The 22734-nt window shown below is 45.1% G+C and overlaps 1 protein-coding gene across 1 annotated transcript in view; it reads right to left on the reverse strand.

Moving 5' to 3' along the window:
* The window catches only part of LOC135914778 (chitinase-3-like protein 1), a 326619-nt gene that overhangs the window by 18486 nt on the left and 285399 nt on the right, over positions 1-22734 (reverse strand). The window contains exon 12 of the mRNA XM_070539354.1: positions 14802-14926. Within this exon, the coding sequence (XP_070395455.1) occupies positions 14802-14926 (125 nt within the window). The remainder of the gene's footprint in view (positions 1-14801; positions 14927-22734) is intronic.

Consider the following 22734-nt stretch of genomic DNA (forward strand, 5'->3'; position numbering starts at 1 on the left):
GACCGAGAAGTTCCCAATACCGCAGAAAGGAACCCCCCAGGGTCGGTGATCTCCCCGTTGCTGTTCAATATAGCGATGAGGGGATTGCCGAACCTCTTGGAGAACATCAGGGGTATCCGTCACGCAATGTATGCAGACGACCTGACCATGTGGACGTGCACGGGATCAGCGGGCGAACAACAAGATGCCCTGCAGGAAGCCATCGAAAGGACCGAGCATTATCTACACCACTGCGGTCTTTCATGCGCGCCGGAAAGGTCGGAGCTCCTGATCCTCAAAAAGAGGACAAGAGGGCGGCCTCCGCAGGACACACCTGACCCAACGTTGACACTAAATTGAGTCAACATACCCAAGGTGGACACACTTCGTATTCTGGGCCTCACTTTCCAGAAGGACGGTGCCGGTCTCGCCGCCATTAAAAACTGCAAGCGACAGTTATCCAAGTCGCGCACATGGTGCGGAGAGTGACAAACAAAAAGCACGGCCTGAAAGAGCAGGACACAATCAGAATAATACAAGCCCTGATAATCAGCAGAGTCACTTACGGCACCCCGTACCTGGGTCTCAAGAACAGCGAGAGAGACAAATTGAACACCCTAATACGAAAAACCTACAAGCTGGCACTAGGGCTTCCACCGATGACGTCGACGGAGAAGCTACTCAGCCTGGGCATACACAATACTTGGGAGGAACTTGTAGAGGCCCACAAGGCCAGCCAGATAGAGCGACTCAAGCTCACCAGCACGGGTAGGGACATGCTAATAAGACTGGGCTACCCAGTCAAATATGAGTCTACAAAACAGCGGGTTCCTCTACCCCTGAGGGAGAAGATCACGGTGGCCAGCATCCCGAGAAACATGCACCCTGAATACCACAGAGAAAGGAGGCGAGCGAGAGTGAAAGCTCTACGTAAGGCCTACGAAGGACCAAAACAAGGAGAAGTCCGATACACCGACGCGGCAAAGTACAAGAACAGAGCGGCCCACGCTATCAGCGTGATCAACGGCCAAGGACAAGAGGTAGCTGCGGCCTCGGTAAACACTCCAGACATCGACTGCGCGGAAGAAACGGCGATAGCCCTGGCGGCCACTACGGGCCAGCGAGAGGTAGATCTAATCACAATCATCACCGACTCGCAAACAGCATGTAGAAATTACCAAAAGGGCCGCATTTCCAAACAAGCCCTGAGCATCCTCGAAAAACGAGACAATTTTCCAGAACTGTACATTGTCTGGGCCCCGGGACACGAGTCCCTGGCGGGTAATGTAGCGGCTAATGCCGCTGCCCGAGATCACATTCTCCAGGCTATCCCACCAGGTTCACGAGCACCGGTAGACCAACAAGATAGCGTCCCGAAAAGATACGCCGATATCCTGAGCCACTACAGGCTGGGTAGGAGGATGTATCCACCCCCGCATCCCCAGCTGACAAGAGAAGAGGTGGTGATCTTCCGAAAACTACAGACCAGCACATTACCCGCACGGCACCCTGCTACACGCCATGTACCCTACGAGCTATACCCACAAATGCGCTTTCTGCTCTGCGCCCAATACCCTCTACCACATGGTATGGGAATGTCAACAAAACGCATCGACACCGCCCATCACCGGATCAACCGTCGAGCAGTGGGAGGCCCAGCTGACAAGCTCGAACCCTGAAGACCAGCATCGCCTGGTGAGCAGGGCCAAGTTATCAGCTCAGGCCCACGGCATCCTGGACTAGGGAAGCCGCCCACCTCGGATGATTTTACCGTCGGCTCATTTCTACTAATAAAGTTTATTCCTCCTCCTCCTCCTATGCTGCGTTGACCTCGTACATGTAGATGCGTGCAGTGCTGCTCGACGTGTTACATACTATACGTATACTATCTGTGTTCGACAATTTCAGCTAGAATAAACAATTAACATAAGATATCCTTGGCAAAGATACAGTGCCAGCAAGATAAGCTTGAGCTGCAATATTCCAATTCCTTTCATAAAACACTGGCCAGAGGCAGGCATGAGGTGTAGGAAAAAAATAACATTATGTTAAATTTTACAGCACATATTATCTGCTCTTGACATTTCTGCTGTACATTTACTGTTCATGTGCGGCAGTAAAGGTGTTGACAACTGTGGAGTACACATGTGGAAGAAAGGAACGGTATGGAAACAACAGTGCTTTTAATGACACTCGAAATATTGTGTGACTAACAAAGCACACTAAAGAAACATATAGGAAATCTCAATTAAAGTTTAGATCGCTCGAGAATGCAAGTTACTGTTGCATGTTGAAAAAATATTGGTTTATGTATTCACACAAGACAAAAAGTTTGCAAGGAGATGAACACTTCAATTGAGTAGCAGATGCGAGGAAGGGAAGCCTCAGATTGAAGCAAGTGCTCAACAAAGTAGCATGTTTGTGTCTTTTTGAACAGAAAAAAATTGGTTTTAGTGATTTGTCATAGTTGTGAAACGCGGAGCAGGCCAGATTTGTGACAAAAGGGTCTTTAACTGAGCTAGTTGCTTCCTTGTTCGAGGATTGTAGCAGGAGAACTTATGGAAGGTGTAACCAGAAGGAACGACTAGACGAGGACGCAACTGCTCCCTCAACTGATTTATTTATTGAAATTCCCGCACTTTTTATTTCGTTGCCCTATCGCGTATCTTATCTATTTCAGGCTGTCTTAAAAAGGTGACTTCTTTTCTTCTCAAGGGCACTAAAGGAGTGCTTACATATTGCACTTCCGTTTTACTTATCTCAAATGCCTTACAATATCCCGAGTTAGTCTATCGTCGTTCTTTTTAACGACTTGCACATCATGCAGTTTGGGCGTTCACGTGCCTACTTGGCATCTTTTCTCTTCTTGTTCATGTCGCAACACTTACATTACAAGGCCAGTTGTGGCCAGTTGTTAGCGGCGATGAAGCATACTCATTTGTGGAGTACTCTAATATGACCACATATATCTTTATTGGGCCGCTAGGTTACCAAGAGGCCCCAACTGGCAAACTGAAAGTGAAGATGCGTGCTGTCTTCGTTGATAATTATGGCATCTTCTTGTTTGCCTTATGTATTGTAAGCACACCGTAAATGGCCTTGACAAGAAAGGAAGTCACTTTTTTGGTGCAGCCTCAGTTTGATAGCAGGCACACTGAACCATCCATTCACAATCAAGCCCAGTCCCATGACGTCAACGATCATGCCTATAAATTCCCAGCCAGATCCTTCCTTCTTCAGTGGGCAAGGTGGCAGCAGTACGAGCATCATGCTTACCCGCTGCCTATTTCTTACGCAGGTATGCTACTTTCAGAATGCCCGCTGCAATCGCTCTGATGATCGATTCTTACTGCTGCTCCCTCGCCCACACCATTGTCGCAGATGCTTTGCTTATATTTCTTTGTACTCGCAGCCTGCTGTTTGTATTTGTACATTGTTAATGAGTGATGACGTTGAAAGCAATCCTGGTCCTCGCTCCCCAAAAAATCCGAGCCTTTCGCAAGGTTTTGATGATCAACCATCGGTGTCTGAAATGCTCGCTGAGGTTTTGAACGGACAGAAAAGATTAGCTGAGCATATCGCCGACATTAAAAACTTTCAACAATCTGTTAATACACGTTTTGAGACTATCGAATCGCATCTGGCCGCTCTGGAGTCCTCGTGACATAAGCCTGCCGTCCCAAGCGGCAGCCTTAACAGAGAACTCGCACGTCTAACAAACGAAATTCACAACCTTTCAACTAAAAATGATGAAGTAGAAAACCGTACTCGAAGGAACAATTTAATCTTACACGGTCTGCCAGAATCCTCCGATGAAGATAATGAACGCCTGTCCTCAGACATTGCGAAATGGTTTGAGGATAAACTTAAAATGAGCTGTCCTCAAATAGAAAGATGCCATTGTCTTGGAAGGCCTTCACGTGACCGTCTGCGACCCGTGATTATGAAACTTCTGGTCTATCGGGAGACACTTTTGGTGTTAAAAGGTGGTCACAAGCTAAAGGAAACCAATTACCGCATTTCGGAAGATTTTTCACTACGTGTCCGGAATATCCGCAAAAAACTTTGGGAAGCGTCTGAGAGTTTTAGGAGCAACAGGTGCAGGTTCCGCATATGGTTTGACCATATATTTATCGATAAAGTTCGCTATAACTGGAACAGCACTTCTAATACTTTAGAGAATGCACATCGTAACACAGCACTAAATAGCGTCACACCTGCCTCTTCGCCTTGACTCCTTCGTCGCAACACCAATGACCACTGTGTATTAAATATTAACCCTAGAAGCCTTCTCAATGCATTTTCCGACTTCATCTCTCTAGTAACTGCTCATTCCCCCCATATTATAGGCATTACGGAAACATGGCTACATGACGGCATATAAGACTCCAAAGTTGCGTTAAGTGGATACACGTTGGTAAGAGTTGACAGACCAAATGGTAGAGGTGGTGGTGTCGCCCTCTCTGAAGTTTTCAGTTCTTGAAACCCCCTGTGAAATTGAATTGCTTTTGTGCAAGATTCATTTGAAAAGGTCATCCGCGCTAATTGGAGTGTTTTACCGGCCTCCTGGCTCTTGTGGTGATCAGTTCGCTTTTCCTAGCAACATTTTGCATGATTTGAAATCATCAAATATAATACATATGGGAGATTTTATTACACCAGGCATTCACTGGCCCTCTCTGACCATTACCGGCTGCGACGTGTCACTCTCAAGAAAATTATTGCGCCTTTCCCTATCACTCGGTCTTAAACAGATCGTCCACGAGAACACCAGGGAAACGGCTGTCCTAGATCTAGATTTCCTTGGGTCAAGTCTTTTCGAAAGTGGCTTCCAGTGCTGTGTTACTGACGGGATATCTGACCACAAAGGCGTACTGTTCTCGGTTTGCTGTATTATTCCCAAACCGCGGATTGAGTACAGCACTTTTCGTGATTTTAGCCGCGCCAATGATGCTGCAATTACCGACGCACTTAGCGAATCGTTTGAGAACTTTCATGAATTATCTTTGAACAATGATGTCAATGTTGCCGTACGGTTTTTTGAGAATGTTGTTGAAACGTATTATCCAGTTTGTTCCCCTGAAAACAAAAAAGAAATATAATAGTTCACCGTGGATCACAAGAAGACTACTGCAGTTATCGCGTAGTGTTTCGCAATTGCGCAAGTCTAAAAGAAATTGTAATCCTGACAAAATTGCAGAGTTCAATGATGCCAAGAAGAAACTTCGCCAGAAACTAACATCTGCCAAAGATTTCTACCATGCTGTTACCTTGCAAAAATTAATGAAAACCAACCCTCGTATGTTCTGGAAATCGATAATGCCAAGTAACAGCACAAGTAATAGTTAGGTTGTTAAGGACGTTGCAGTTTCCGATTCACTCACGATTGCTTCCGCTTTTAACACCTACTTTCATTCCGTGTTCACACAGGATAACTCTTCACTTCCATGTTTTAGCTGTGACTCATACCCTCCAATTGAAGGCATCGTCGTCTCTAGTTAGGTGTTCTGAACGTGATCCTCCATTTAGATACTAAAAAGAGCTGCGGCCCAGATGAAATACCCAATTGCTTCCTCGTTCGCTACTCCCTTTGGACAAACAGATACCTCTCCGTTATCTTCCGTAAATCATTATCCACCTCCAATGTACCCAATCCTGGAAGCTTGCTATGGTCATTCCGATATACAAATCCGTTAACGCTCAATTTCTGCAGAACTACAGACCCATTTCATTAACTGCCCACTCATGCAAGTTACTCGAGCATACAATTTTTAAACGCATCATGGAATTTCTTGAAAGCCACATTAGCCTAATCAATTACCAACATAGTTTCCGCCGCGGGTATAGCACCACTACCCAACTAATCGAATTCACACACGATATTTGTCAGTCATTAGATTTAGGCGGACAGATTGACCGCACTTTTGTTGACTTATCGAAACTTTCGACACCGTCCCACACCCAAAACTCCTCTAAAAGCTTAACTCTATTCTAAAGAACCCTTCTCTGGTTGGTTGGATACATAGCTTCCTAACCCAGCATTCTCAGGCTGTGCAATTTAACGCCTCTATTTCCTCTCCTGTGTTTCATCCGGCGTCCCACAAGGTTCCGTTTTTGGACCATTTCTTTTCTTATTATATATTAATGACTTGCCGCATTGCGTGTCCGTTAATATTCGTCTTTAGGGTCATGATTGCGTCCTCTATTATAGTATTAAAACACCAATGGATCATGATTTACTTAATGACTCCTTTGCAAAATTTTGTAGGTGGTGCAAGTAATGGCAAATGAACATTAATTTCTCTAAAACTGTTTCCATGTCCTTCTCCACACGCCCATCTCCATCACTTTTCACGTACACTTTCCATGGTCATGATTTAAAAAGAGTAACCGAATTTAAATACCTTGGTCTTCATTTCTCACATGACATGTCATGGTCGAAACACATTGACATCATATGTAACAAAGCTTTTAGACGTCTCGGTTACCTCCATCGTTCATTGCGTAAGGCTCCAAAGGATACCAAACTGATGACGTATAAAACACTTATCCGCCCCATTCTTGATTATGGCTGCATCATATCCTCACAAGAAATCCGATATTAAAAAGTTAGAATCAGTCCAAAAGAAATCAGTCTGCTTCATTTTTCGCAACTATAGCCGATATTTTTCCCCTTCTTCCCATAATACAGCTACAGGTCTTACAGTTCTTTCATCTCGCCGCCGCTTGGGATACATGAAATCTTTACACTCGCTGATTCATTCTGAGCGCCTTGTCACGCTAAATAATTATTTGAACTTTAGTCCACCTTCTATCACTAGGAGTTCTCATAATCTCAACCTTATCCCTTTATTTTGTCAAACGGAGATGTTCAAACACAGCTTCTTTCCATTGGCCATTGAACTCTGGAATTCACTGCCTGGAAGCATCCGCTCTTTACCTACGCAAGAATTTTCGAAAGCAATTACATATACTTGATACTCATATTTTTTGTGCCTGTATCTCGTTTTCTTGCTTTCTTTTTTTTTCTTTACTGCCCACTCCTGCAATAGCATCACCGAGGCTGCAGTATGTATGTATAAATAAATAAATAAATAAGACACGAGATATGGTGACGAAATAAAAAGCGCGGGATTCCAATAAAGAAATCAGTTGACATTGCAGTTGCGTCCTTGTCTAGTCGTTCCTTGTCTGTCCGTGTTCCATACGTTCTGCTGCTACAATCGTCGCAGATATGTGAGTTCATATTTTCTACCTATCTGTTATCTTTCTATGCAGCGCTAGCCTGTGCCTGCTTTTACCTGAACTAGCCTGCACTTTTTAAAAGCTCTCGTGGTCGGTGTCCGTTTTAATTGTTGCCAGGGCTAGCCTAGTTATGGGTTTCGCGCAAAGTGTTATTGAACTATGCGAGCTTGATTGCCAGAGATTCAGTCATCATGTAGTATCATTTGTTTCAATTGCACTGGGTGGTGTTGACCATTTTAGAATTCTTTCCATTTTCATGTAAAAAAGTTTTTGTTCTGAGGAAGTATGCGATACTTGGTGGTATTACTCGCTAACCTTATTTGCAAAGCTACAGATGAGAAAGTTTGCGCATTAACAATTAGGAACTTGCTGCCTTGTTTTGGTTGTGGTCGCCATAGTTAGTAAAGAGAAAATCAGACATCCACCTGTTCGTAGCAATTGCTACAAAGGAGACCCATACGTGTTTCTCGAAAGAAAATCCCCGCTGTTAAAGACCAAAATGAAGAAAGGGGCTGACAGATGGAATACCACACTGTGGTATAAAGCTTGTAAGCAGGAAATAAGGTGCCTCAGAAAGGCTGGCCACCGTTTCGATAAGAGGACCTATCTTCGTCAAAGGTGGCCTCGTCCTCCTCGGCATGTAGCTTTAAAGGGTTAGTTTCGTGACGTCACATGCGCTTGCTGTCGGTGGCGGTTGGTTATAAAGGGAGAGACTTCAGAGATAATGGGCGCTGTCGCCTGGCGTCTGTGAGCGTCGTTCTCAAAACGAGGGGAAAAGAGCGGGAGAGTGGGAAGGTGGAGAGAATAAGAAAAGAAAGGAAAGAACAGAGAAAAAACGGGGGGGAGGCACACCAAGAGGAAAAAAATTGGATAAATAACAAGACAATGAAGCAGGGGGGGTCGGAAAATTAATCTGCAGGAAACTAAAGCAATGTTTAACAGCATCGGAAGAGAACAGCAGTTTACGATAGGTAGCGAGGCACTGGAAGTGGTAAGGGAATATTCTACTTAGTGCAGGTAGCGACCGCGGATCCGGATCATAAGACTGAAATAATCAGAAGAATAAGAATGGGCCGGGGTGCGTTTGGCAGGCACTCTCAGATCATGACCAGCAGGCTGCCATTATCCCTCAAGCGAAAGGTGTATACCAGTGCTCACGTACGGGGCAGATACCTGGAGGCTTACGAAAAGGGTTCTACCTAAATTGAGAACGAGGCAATGAGCTATGCAAAGAAGAATGATAGGTGTAACGTTAAGGGATAAGAAAAGAACAGATTGGGTGAGGGAACAAACGCGAGTTAATGACATCTTAGTTTAAATCACGAAAAAGAAATGGGCTTGGGCAGTACATGTAATGAGGAGGGAAGATAACCGATGGTCATTAAGGGTTACGGGCTGGATTCCAAGGGAAGGGATGCGTAGCAGGGGACGGCAGAAAGTAAGGTGGGCTGATGAGATTAAGAAATTCGCAGGGACAACATGGCCACAATTAGTACATGACCGGGGTAGTTGGAGAAGTATGGGAGAGGCCTTTGCCCTGCAGTGGGCGTATCCAGGCTGATGATGATGATGATGATCAAAGAAGGGGGCCATGGTAGGGCGTTGGGGAAGCCAGAGGTTAGGGAGCATTCAGGGGTGTCGTTGGCAGCATGTTTTTGTGGCATTACAAGAGCCGGTCAGGCGTTCAGTGCGCGAGTAACACAAAAGACAAAAAAAAACAGTTGAAAGAGTGCCTTGAGTAGCATAGCAGCAAAGCGTCGAGTAATCTTGAAGTAGTTAAGATGGCGACAAGGAGTCTGGGATAAAATGTATGGGGTAACTGGAAGGCAGCGGCATGGTCTTTCAAGGGACGGTAGCCCCAGTTGCTCAGCGTAGGTGTCGTTACGGCGACATGCAGAAATGGCGATACCCGGTGTGGCTGAGGCACCGAAAAAGGTATACTAACGCCTAGGACATCGGAATGTGTCGGTGAGGGTGTTTTGAAAACACATAATAAAAGACCGACAAAAAAGAACAGTAAGGGGGGAACCGAAAATAGAACAACAAATAGGAGGGTGACGTGCGCAGAAGCGGCCAGGGCAGGTGTACATGGGAAAAGGTGGTCCTTGAATTAGTTCTCACTGAATTAGTTCTAACACATAACTACTTCGAATTTGAGGAGAGTTACTTCCTACAAATACATGGTGCAAGCATAGGTACGCCTTTCGCACCAACCTACAGGAACGTATTTATGGTGATTTCAGAAACAGATTTCCTATCGTGCTGCACTGACAAGCCCCGCACATACCTACGATACATAGGCGACGTATTCATAATATGGGGGCATTGCCAAGACAGTCTACATAAATATGTAGCATCTCTATACTCTTTCCATCTAAAAATGAAATTCGCATCAGAATCCTCAACTGAGCGCATAAACTTTCTAGACACCGCATTATACATCGACAATGGGGCGCTACAGAAAACGCTGTGTAGGAAACCCTTCGACAAACAACACTACCTCTAATATACCAGCCACCATCCCAGACATTGCAAACAACCCATCTTTAAAGGCCAAGCCACACGACTACGTCGCATTTGCGTTGAAAACCAAGACTACACAGATAGACTCGAACACCTTAAAGCAACACTATCACACAGGAACCACCCAAACAGTGACCTTAAAAAGCTCACACCGCTGCAACTAAACTTGATCGAGCCGAGATGCTCAAACCCCGCTCGAGGATCGCAAGAACAACAACGCCTCTTCTTACTACTAAATCTCAAACGCACTCCCAAACGTGAATAACATCCTCAGTGAATACTACCAGTTTCTCACCAACAACCAGATTATTCCCGATCTGCTCAGAGTAGCCTACAGACGCAGCACTAATTTTAAAGATATTCTTCTGCATGCCAAGCTAAGAACAAAGAAGAAATTGAGAACCGGTCCCTGTGTACGCCACAGGCTCTCTACAAGAAAACATATTCAATCTACTACTACAATGAAAAGTACAGCGTCTACATACGCACACAACGTGAATTCGGCTTTCACCTGCACATCAAGCAACGCAGTCTACTGTCTAGAGTGTGCCGCTTGTGGCAAACAATACATAGGTGAGACTGGACAAAAAATTCATACAAGACTCATCGGACTCTCAAAACTCAATTTAATCAGTAGTCAGCCATGTTATTGAACATGGTTATATATGTGACAAAGCAAGGCTCTATATACTTCAAATTTTCGTTCACCTCGCGAAAGGAAATATAGGGAATCATACCTCATACAGAAGTTTAATTGCCTACACCCGACGGGAATTAATTATTCACGCGGCAACTTAGAATCTTTAAAAGCGGTAACTTAAATCTGAAATTCTCATATCATCAACCAAGTCACAAAACACATTATGCCACCAGCTAACCTGAATTTCTAACCTCACCTATTCCTCCATTTCGAAATTTTCTTCCAGCCTACTTCTCAATTTATTATACTCTTCTTTATGTTTTTGCGTTTAGATCAACTGCACGACCCATTTTTCCCATGTACACCTGCCCCCACCCGCTTCTGCGCACGTCACCCTCCTACTTGTTATTGTGGTTTCGGTTCTACCTGTCTTTTCTTTTTTTTGTCTGTTCGTTTTCTATGTTTTTTTGAGACACCCTCACGAACACATACCGAAGTCCCAGACCTCAGTATACCTGTTTCGGCGCCTCAGCCACACAGGGTGTCGCCATTTCTGTATACCGCCGTAGCGACACCTACGTTGAGCTACTGGGGCTACCGTCCCTAGAAAGACAATGCCGCTGCCTTCCAGTTACCCTGTGCATTGCACCCCAGACTCCTTATCACCATCTCAACTGCTTCAAAATTACTCGACGTTTTGCTGCTATGCTACTCAAGTCACTCAACTCATGTTTTTTTAGTCTCTTGTGTTACTCGCGCAATGACCACCTCACCGGCTCTTCAAATGCCACAAAAACATGCCGCCAACGACACCCCTGAATGCTCCCTAACCTCTCGCTTCCCCAACGCCCTCCCATGCGCCTTTCTTTATTTTCTTGTTATTTATCCGCTTTTTCCCCCTCTCGGTGTGCCCCACCCCATTTTTTCTCTCCCATTTCCTTTCCTCACCTCCTTCCCACTCTCCCGCTCTTGTCCCCTCGTCTTGGGAACGACGCTCACAGACGCCAGGCGACAGCCCTCATTACCTCTGAAGTATGTCCCTTTATAACCAACCGCGACCGATAACAAACGCACGTGACGTCACTGCACTAACCCTTAAAACTAAGATGCTGAGGATGACGAGGCCGCCTTTGACGAACATAGGTCCTCCTATCGAAACGTTGGCCATCCTTTCTGATGCACCTTATCCCTGTTTACAAACTTTACACCTGCGCACCCAAAGAAAATTTCGTCCTGGTCCAGGACTCGAACCCGGGACCACCGCCTTTCCGGTGCAGCTGCTCTACCATCTGAGCTAACCAGGCGGCTAGCACATGGCAGGGCGAAGTCGAATTTGTCAACAACTCGAAGACTCCGCCCTCGCATCTGCTAGCCGCCTGGTTAGCACAGATGGTAGAGCGGCTGCCCCGGCAAGGTGGTGGTCCCGGGTTCGAGTCCCGAGCCAGGACAAATTTTTCTCAAACTGCGAGGCTTTTCTTACGAGGAGCCCGTATGGGTTTACTTTGTAGCAATTGCTACGAACAGGTGGATTTCTGATTTCACCTTTATCAATTATTTCTCTCCACATTTCCAGTTTCCGCAGAACTATTACGTCAAACTCCTGCCCTTGCTTCGAGTTGACAAATTCGAATTCGCCCTGCCATCTGCTAGCCCACTGGATAGCCCAGATGCTAGAGCAGCTGCCACGGAATGGCGGTGGTCCCGGGTTCGTGTTCCGGAGCAGGACGTATTTTTCTTCCACTACGCGGCTTTTCTATGGATGAACCCTTGTGGGTTTCCTTTGTAGCAATTGCTACGAACAGGCGGATGTATGATTTTCCCTTTATTCATTACTTCTTTCCACATTGCGGGCTTCCGCAGAACTACCGCGTTGCCATAGTTATAATGAATGTAAGAGAAGCAAGCTTAGACTCAAGATGTTACTAATCCGTTTGTGTAAAAACGGTTTTAAAAGCAAGTAAGCGTGTTAGTGAAAATTTAGCATTCCTGCTCGGTTTTATACAACACTGTAGACTGCTGCTTTGCTTATAGGGCTCACATCACTCCATGTGGTAAACCTGGAAACTTTTCATGGTGAGGCACGTAATTCAAGAGGACCTGTTGTTATTATGATGCCCGTTGAGCTTCTTATCGGTTGGCGTGGGCAGCTTGCAAACCAATAACCTCTCTTTTGTCCGTGTTTCTGAAAAAACAAATTACAAATATGCAAGCAGGAAAGGGCGAAAGAAAACTTATTCCATTAAATGAGGAAATCATGGTTCTAGGAGAAGGGTTCAGAAACATACCGTGTGAGGATTCTTGCCCTTGATGTTACGTCCAGACGTGACAAATTCACTGTTGACTTTTCTAGATGCAATAGATTTCAATGAGATGTACAAATATGAGCAGCGCTTTGGAGGCTGGAGTCGAAAGAAAAAAAAATCTGAATTACTATGTTGGAAGTCTCGGTGAGCATGAGTCATCTGACTAAGAACAATGCACAAAAGCCTCCATAACAAGAAAGCACACACGCTCGACACTCTTTTGCGTGTGTGTTTCTTTCAGTTGGTGTACTTGTGTGGGCTGTGCTTAACCAAGCCTTGACTAAACGACACATATTTTTGGCAGATACTGGTAATAAAAGCAGTAATTTTGTTATGTCTTAAATCAGACTGTCAGCGCAAGCGCACTTGCCATTTATGTGCAGTGAATTTATGGCTGTGTGCCATATATGGAGAAACAGCCAAAACTGTTTATTATTATTTGTTTATTAGCCTCATTTTCATTCCACTGAAAGAGCAACAATTATATAAATAATAATATTTCACACTTTTAAGAAATGAGTCCAGGAATTTTTCATCCGCCTCTCACGCAACAAAATCCAAATTTAAAAATGCGAAGCACTGCCTTTGTACTCACCTATGCGCACGCCCAGAGGCAGCAATGTTAATCCGCTTTCGCGTAATCTTCACGCAGACTTGTGCTCGGTTTCGGCGTTGAGTTCTTGCGCTTGGTGGCACATTTTTTTTTAAGGTAACGCGTCATTAGTCGGTCAGACGCGGCCGATCACGAATGATGGACGCCTTGCAGCCGTTAGGTCCAGTGAAACACCGCAGTCGATGAAACTCACTGTGTTTAAGCACCTTCGGTTAGCGGCGGCTATCCAACGGCGGACGCATCAATTGGCTGTGATAGTGTTGTCTAATTAAAATAAACCTGCGTATTGGTACACAAGGAAAACGACTACCTCGTTCGCAAATATTATTACCGTATAATTCGAATCGATAAAGGCCCGCAACGCAGTCGACATCAATGCGCTGCTGCTTATCGCACGTCTGTGAGGCCTCAGAACCTTTCTTCAAGTAACAAAGCACACCCTTTAAAAAGAGAAGTCTAATAAAAAAAAAACGCCTACTTATTAAAAAAAATGTCATGGTCTGTTCGTTATTCTACATGTGTTTATGGATAAAATATTTAGCCACGTTCTGCGCTCCTAGCAGAAAGATACGAATTAACCAAATTACAGTCGCTCCACTCACGCGCTTGAGGTTGGAATATAATGCCGTTGATTTTTCGCCCTATGTGGTGATTCTCCGATTGGTGATTCTCCGATTTGTGGCGATTCTCCAATTGACTCAAAACGCGTATACGCCAGAATTCGGAAATAGACAGGAATTCGACAGCGTCTGAAATAGCCCCGCAGCTGTAGTAGCTGCGGTAGCACTTAGCTTGTCTTGCACCCAGCTTGTCCGAGGTAGCACCTAGCTTGCACCCAGGTAACACCTAGCTTGTCCGAGAGTTATTCCGTGGTCTGCAAGTCATTTAGTAAATGCGGTATCTGAAATACCACGTACGGCACCAGAGACGCCCTGGGGCGGTTGTGACTGGTAAGGAATCGTGTGAGACCTCGTGTACGTGAGGAATCTGTACCACTCGGATGGAATATTCTTTTTCTTTTTCTGTATGGGAGGAAATCACCCTTACTTTCAGTCTCAGCATTAGATACTCGTGAGTAAATTTCAAGTTCATTTCACTACTATAACGTGAATAATTTGAAGGTTGTGAAAGTCACAGTCCAGGCCTTCGCAATTTTTATTTTTTGTCTTGAAGATGCAACTGCAGCCGCCCAGGCGCTATTTCGCGGTACTACCAGAGGCCGCAGATTCGATCCCGGCCGCGGCGACTGCATTGCGGTGGAATCCAAAGGCGCGCGTACATTTACTTTGAGGGGCACGTTACGAACCCTAGGAGGTAAAGAATAATCTACCATCCCGCAAGACGAAGTGCCTTAAATCGGATCGTGGCTTTCGCCCATAAACCCCAAGCATATAGATAATAGAAATTTATCTACGCCACAATGAAGGGCATGAAGCAATAGGGTAAACACGATAGGTTAAAGATATAGCAGATCGCAAAGTCAGCGGTGAATCCTTACTCAGCAATCACTCGTATTCTATTGGCGATTTCGGTCGGGTCATTGTCCAAGTCTGTGACGAAGCCACCGAAGACAAGCTGGAAGAACTGTCTTGTTGGTTTCTTTTTCAGTGCTTCCTTCATCCTCTGAAATGAGAAAACCGAGGGCCACAGTAACCGCCAAAGCAACTTGAGTCGCTCGCGAAGGCAAACTTACTGGGTGTAACAAAAGTAAGCATGAGCATTGCAGAGTAAAATGTTTACTGCGTGTAAAACATGCAACGATATTCTTAAAGTAAGTGTGGTAAGCATACTAAAAACTTCGTTCGCAAATGTTCTGAAATCTCTTAGACACGTGGGGTAAGAAAATGATCCTACAACCCTTCGCTACAAGATATTGGCTTCTAGCGCGAAGTGAAACACGGACACAGAAAGGAGCAGACAGGACGAGCGCTAACTCTCAACTAAAGTTTTATTGAAACGAAGAACATATATATAGGTGATTGCAAAAACCGTAGCATCAGAACATGAACCTTCGCAATACGTGTACTAATCTGAAATAATTTTTGTTCTTTGACTTCCTTACCCACTGACATGTTTAACTGAGGCTTTTACATTGTCATGTTCTGATGCTACGGTTTTTGCAATCACCTATATATATGTTCTTCGTTTCAATAAAACTTTAGTTGAGAGTTAGCGCTCGTCCTGTCTGCTCCTTTCTGTGTCCGTGTTTCACTTCGCGCTAGAAGCCAATATCATGTTACCGTACCAACTCGCCCAACTGTCTATCCTTTTGCAGTGCCTTCGCTACAAACTTGCAAAGTCAAGCTTCTGACCTCATTGAACATGTTACTCTCTACCTGCCATCGGGGCCGGTACAATGACCACGTTCATATACCGGGTGTCCCACGTAACTTGGGCCAAACATTAAAAATATGCAAATGCCGCGTAGCTAGACACAACCAAGGTATTATTGATTTCATTCGCTTGGAGATACTCAGATTAGTTTTGCATTCTGTCTACTTACATAATTAGCCTTAAATAATTAATAAGCGTCTCTAATATTGTATTATATGAACAGTGTCAATGAGAAAATTCCGATAAAGCTTTTTGTTGCTCAATACGTGCTACAGAACAGTTTTTCCCAGCATGAAAGCAGCCCGCGCAAAGCGCCTCGCAAAGTGGCCAGTCGCGCGGCAATTTCGCGTGTATTCGCGGACTTCTTCCACGCTCGGGAAAACACCGATGCCCGTCCCCGCGGAGAGCGTCATCGGTGGCGTCGTCGGCGTAACTCAGTGAACGAACCCAACGAAAGATGAAACAGCAAACGCGGAGCGGCATATGAAAGGACGCGAGCCGCGAACCGCAGAGACCAATGAGAGCGGCCCATTAGTGACGTGCGCGCGGGAAACTCGTGTCCCGCGAACCTGCCCAACCACTGGAGATGTACTCGTAACTGGTCTCAGCCGGAGCGCTCGTTTCGTACTATCGTGTGGTGCTCGCGTCAGCTTTCCCTCGCGTTTGCTTAGCTTGGTCTCGTTCGCGCTTGTTTAGATTGTCATGGTTTGCGATTGTGTGGTAATCTCACCGCATGCGCGACGCGAATTGCGTACTACTTTCTGGAAGGCATGCGGCACCAATGATTACACAGGACAATACCACGAGTCATGTATACCAGCCGACGCGCTTGACCCGCATATCGGGTATTTGACTATCGCCGACACTGGTACATGTCTTTCAAATTATTTGCCTCAATATATCGCGTAATGAAAACACATTTGCACCTGCACTCAAATTTGGAATTAGGGAGTATAGTAATTGTCGGTGACTGTTGTTAAGTCGCACGAATCGAGCAACAGAAAGCTATATGGGGAGTTTTCCCTGTTCTTCTACAATTTACTCATTGATACTTTGTTTGTTACTATGTTACTAATAACTATTAACTAATTTAATAACTGATAACTAATAACTATTAAAACAAATTTTGTTACTATGCGAAGCGATGGCAAACAACATTACCTTGGTTCTGTCTTCCTACGTAGCATTTGCATATGTTTAATGTATTCCTCAAGTCATGTGGGACACCCTAATATGCCGTGGTCATCTAGGAAACGCCAGTATACGGAGATGATGATTGTCTCTGTGTCGTTCACCTTTTTTCACTCGTTGTCGAAATCAGTAGCATTCGAAATCGCTGTGTTATCGACTCGTACGAGTGAGAGTTCGGTGCTTCGCCTTTGGCGCTGATTTCAAGGCATCAGCGTGCGAGATCGCTATACCGAGACTTTTTTTTTCTGGCATAGGGAATTTTTGAAGCTAGCCTCTGGCATAATTCTAGTCATTGCGATACATTACTTAAAGAGATAGACGTTACTTCCTCCAGCAACTAAAGGCACAATCGACGAATTAACCAAAAAATTACAGACTATCTTTTTACTTCGCTATTTTACGGCACATATCGCAAATTATGATTGGTAACATAAGTTCACAAGCTGTATCTACGGGAAATACATATTTAGCATAACACCTGTTTTGAGATAATCATTCCCAAAGTGTGCAACGAAATACATGGTCATTCAAACTACTTTTCTGCTTAAATGCATGAAACAGCGGTTTGTGGAAAAAGTAAGCGGAACAATACCACATATTAACCTTCAGTTGCAAGGCGCATACCTCGAAACCCGTGCGATCCGTAGTTGTCGTTTTAATGGATCTACTTTGTGACCTCACCTGCTATAATTCGTGAATTGCAATAACTGCCACAATGTCATCAGTCAAAAAGTGAATTATTGAACTTTTCTTTATTAGACGAATATGCATTTTGTATTCTGGTTCAAGCAGCGTCCGTCTCTTCGCGTAAACCACATCAAGCACTACAATCCCACTGCTACAGGTCCTTTTTAGACATATTGCATAGTCTAAAAAGACACCGCGTATAACAAACTTACCACTTCGCTGTAATAAATGCCGGAAACGGTCAAGCTACAGGGAGCTCATTTAGGTTGAGTCGCACATTTTTACGCATTATTTTCAGTGTTTGCAGTAATACATTTATTATTACCACGGGTAAGGAAACTTAAATTTGGGTACACTCTTTTTCTTAAATTCACCAACACCATGATTTCATAGATTTCGAAGTATTGCTGGGTTTTGGCTCTTGTGGCTCAGTACAAGTTTATGAAACTTGCTCGCCTTATCCCTTGGCTGGTTTGAAATACGACTTCCTTTCTCTTTGGTACTAAGAAATAGTTCCGAGTAAGACACCGTCAAAGTTGGTCGCATGCGGGCGAGGCGGTGTGGCAACCTAATTTGGCGATCTTGTATAAACACACTGTGTCGTTAGGATAGGTTCTTCTGCCCACTAAGTGACACATTTAGGCGACCCGCGTGAAGCGTGTAATTTATTATAAGCATTTAAACATGTGCAGCGCTACCGATCGCATGGGCTTCATTCCCTTGAGTTTTCAGTCGACCCAGTTCAACCCACGTAGGTGCCACACATTGCGTCAGTTGGGCAAGCTATTTGCTTGGCTAGCTTAGCAGCGTCGTCAAAAGGTTGTCCAACTTCTTCTCGAGGAAGTAGTTTGGCTGTTGGTTAATTTTTTTCTATAAAAATTGGCAGCGGCTTAGCTCGGCTATGCCAGGATATACGTAGTTAGCCTTGGTTATTCTTGATTGCAAGTGCAGGTTAGTCTGGTTGTATAGCTATGTTGCGGCGTTTAGCCAGTCATTCGGCGCGCTTTTCGTCTGTTTCCTGGGCGATTCGTTTCCATCTCGTTCCGATGTCGATAACAGGCCTCCTCTTGCTTATCAGAATTGTGGCCGTCCATACTCCCACCTCAACTGTGGTCGCGGCGCACACGAGCTCCCCTTTTCAATCATCCGACATGTTATCAGGCATGCGGCGCAGCTGGCGAAGCGAGCGGAGGCGAGCGCAACGACGAAAAACGCGATGTGACGTCATACCAAACGGCGGCAGCAGGAAAGGCGCGGCGCGGCGCAGCGGCGGAACACCTGTGGTTCGGTTCTACTAGTGGCGCATGCGCAGTAGAGATTGGGAGTGAGACAGAGAAATATCCGTGGCGAGGCGTGCGTTGTGACTTCGTGTGCCTCCTCGGAGCACCGCCACAGCGAAATCGCAAGTTCGCGGCCAGTAAAGCTTTTGCTTTAAAAAGAAGTAACAGAAAGAGAATACACAGTGGGAAATTTGTTACTGTTCTAAAACATTTCCGGCACACAGCAGGTGTCGTCAGCTTGTGTTACAAAGTTCTCCGTGTTTATGCGAGCGGCGCGGTCAGTGTTGGTCTCGAGCTTTCTTATGGCGTCGCCGTTGTTACATTGTGGGCCGCATATCTTGCAATCGGCGACCTGTCAAACTGCATCATCGTGTTCCTCTGCAAGGCCACAGGCGGAGTGGAGTGGCTGCAGGCCATCGCGCTGTCGGTACTCGATTAGCGCCGGCATTTGGGGCCGTCACTTCACACCGGAGGATTACTACTGCAATATAGAGTTTTAGCATGTCCGGTATTTCGCAGATGGACTGTGCGTTCTGTCAGGTAAGCGGAGGAGCAAACGGGAGTGGCCCGCATGGTGCAGGCACCCGCGGGCACAGAGCTCAACGAGACAAGCGCAGAAGTAATACAGCAGTAACCAAGTGTACTATACTTTGCTGCTGGTATAAACTTTCAGCGGCAGCTTAATGGTGAGCGCATTGTCTTAATAAATGTTTCAAATGTATTACACTTGGTTACATTCATATTAACTTTTTTTATGGGGGGGGGTCTGATTAGGCGCCGCACCGCCAAGTGGCTGCACCACGCAGGCCACTCAGGCCGGTTATACTTGGGGTAAAGATCTTAATTAGGGCGATAGTAGTGTGTACAGGATTTAGTTGACGCTTTCACCTAACCGCTAAAACGCCCAGCTCGCCCCCTACGTTTACCAGAATACCGGACACGCTCGGCGCTGCGACAGAACGCTCGCAACGCACGGTGCTTGACTGTAGCCCTCGCGGCAGACCGATGGCCAAGCGGCTAGCAGAGAGGTTGCAGCGGCTTCGCGCGCTGGCTCCAATACAATCGGAATTGGACGACATGACGTTACGTCACGACGAAGAGCCAGTTAAGGCGGAGCTTAGGCCCGAACTCCCGGTGAGCGAGTGAGGAGAAAATGCGTGGCTAGGAATAGCTAGCAAATGCGTGGCCCGTGAGTATATTAGCATGAGTCCCTTCCCCTAAACTGTGGCGCAATTTTTTTACTTTATCTGTATCCAACGCGTCTGCCAAATTTGTCAAAATCGTTACAAGCACCCTTTAGAAAAAAGCTTCAGCTTGGAAGCTCCTATCTGGTCATCATCATCATCATCATCATCATCATCATCATCAGCCAGGTTACGCCCACTGCAGGGCAAAGGCCTCTCCCATACATCTCCAACTACCCCGGCTCCTATCTATTGCAAGGTAAAGCAAAATAGCTTTTCTCAGCTACGACGTCACCGAATTTAAAGACGTTTAAGATTTAAGAGGAAGCTTTGGCTCGGGGCCAACTCCGACGCGGCCTATTCAAATACATGTAAAACGCAAGCACGCTTTTCTGAGATAACCGATAGACATATTTTAATTAAACATGTTTCATTTGAGAGAGAAAGTTGAATTCTAGTGATTGTTGAAAGCGGAATATCGATTTAGGGCCTGAATTTTGGTAAAAACATTTTAAAAATTTGCAAGTTTGAACAAATAGAAGCACGAAGTTTACAAGTTAATCGCCCTGCATCAAAAGCAAGTTTGTGGTTGTGTAAACGGCCTCCGTTAGATCACTGCAAGCGGACATGTTCAATTTTAATCTTACGTGAATTCATTACGTTGTATACAAGGGTTCTGCAAAAGCTCTATTGCCATATTACTAAATTTGAGATTCATGCGTCCCATATCTATTTTGTGTGCTTTAGATGTACTATTAGATGCAATTCCCAGAATCATGGTATGGTTTTTCATTGCTGTGTTACACAGTTGTAAACTTGATAGCTTGAGCTGACATAAGGAAGTATAATATGGATAGAATCGAACATGCTCTCAGGCAGGAATGGAGGAAGCCCAAAAGCAGTGAAGAAGAAACTAGGAATTGGCAAGAATCAGATGTATGCGTTAAGAGACAAAGCCGGCAATATCATTATTAATATGGATGAGGTAGTTCAAGTGGCTGAGGAGTTCTTTAGAGATTTATACAGTACCAGTGGCACCCACGACGATAATGGAAGAGAGAATAGTCTAGAGGAATTCGAAATCCCACAGGTAACGCCGGAAGAAGTAAAGAAAGCCTTGGGAGGTATGCAAAGGGGGAAGACAGCTGGGGAGGATCAGGTAACAGCAGATTTGTTGAAGGATGGTGGACAGATTGTTCTAGAGAAACTGGCCGCCCTGTATACGCAATACCTCGTGACCCCGAGCGTACCGGAATCTTGGAAGAATGCTAACATAATCCTAATCCATTAGAAAGGGGACGCCAAAGACTTGGAAAATTGTAGACCGATAAGCTTACTGTCAGTTGCCTGCAAGCTATTTACTAAGGTAGTCGCAAATAGAATCAGGAACACCTTAGACTTCTTTCAAGCAAAGGACCAGGCAGGATTTCGTAAGGGCTACTCAACAATAGATCATATTCACGCTATCAATCAGGTGATAGAGAAATGTGTGGAATACAACCAACCCTTATATATAGCTTTCATTGATTACGGAAAAGCGTTTGATTCTGTCGAAACCTCAGCAGTCATGGAGGCATTAAGGAACCAGGGTGTAGACGAGCCGTATGTAAAAATACTGAAAGATATCTATAGCGGCTCCCAGCCACCGTAGTCCTCCATAAAGAAAACAACAAAATCACAATAAAGAAATGCGTCAGGCAGGGAGATACGATCTCTTCAATGCTATTCACAGCGTGTCTACAGGAGGTATTTAGAGACCTGGATTGGGAAGAATTGGGCATAAAAGTTAATGGAGAATACCTTAGTAACTTGCGATTCGCTGATGATATTGCCTTGCTTAGTAACTCAGGGGACCAATTGCAATGCATGCTCACTGGCCTGGAGAGGCAATGCAGAAGAGTGGGTCTAAAAATTAATCTGCAGAAAACTAAAGTAATGTTTAACAGCCTTGGAAGGGAACAGCAATTTACAATAGGTAGCGAGGCACTGGAAGTGGTAAGGGAATACATATACTTAGGGCAGGTAATGACGGCGGATCCGGATCATGAGACGGAAATAATGAGAAGAATAAGAATGGGCTGGGGTGTGTTTGGCAGGCATTCTCAGATCATGAACAGCAGGTTGCCATTATCCCTCAGGAGAAAAGTGTATAATAGCTGCGTCTTACCAGTACTCACCTACGGGGCAGAAACCTGGAGGCTTACGAAAAGGGTTCTACTCAAATTGAGGACGACACAACGAGCTATGGAAAGAAGAATGATAGGTGTAACGTTAAGGGATAAGAAAAGAGCAGATTGGGTGAGGGAACAAACGCGAGTTAATGACATCTTAGTTGAAATCAAGAAAAAGAAATGGGCATGGGCAGGACATGTAATGAGGAGGGAAGAGAACCGATGGTCATTAAGGGTTACGGACTGGATTCCAAGGGAAGGGAAGCGTAGCAGGGGGCGGCAGAAAGTTAGGTGGGCGGATGAGAGTAAGAAGTTTGCAGGGATGACATGGCCACAATTAGTACATGACCAGGGTTGTTGGAGAAGTATGGGAGAGGCCTTTGCCCTGCAGTGGGCGTAGCCAGGCTGATGATGATGATGATGATGATGATTAAACTTGATAGTTTCGTTTTTTGAAAATTTGCGACCTTTGCCAATTTTTGTAAAACATTTACAACTTAAATCGAAAATTCGAAACCAAAAGTCACTTGAGTGTAAGTTTTTCTTTTGAATTCAAAAAACCTCGCCACATTTAGTGCACCGGT

Source organism: Dermacentor albipictus, chromosome 5 (genome assembly GCF_038994185.2).
Source record: "Dermacentor albipictus isolate Rhodes 1998 colony chromosome 5, USDA_Dalb.pri_finalv2, whole genome shotgun sequence".
NCBI lineage: Eukaryota > Metazoa > Arthropoda > Arachnida > Ixodida > Ixodidae > Dermacentor > Dermacentor albipictus.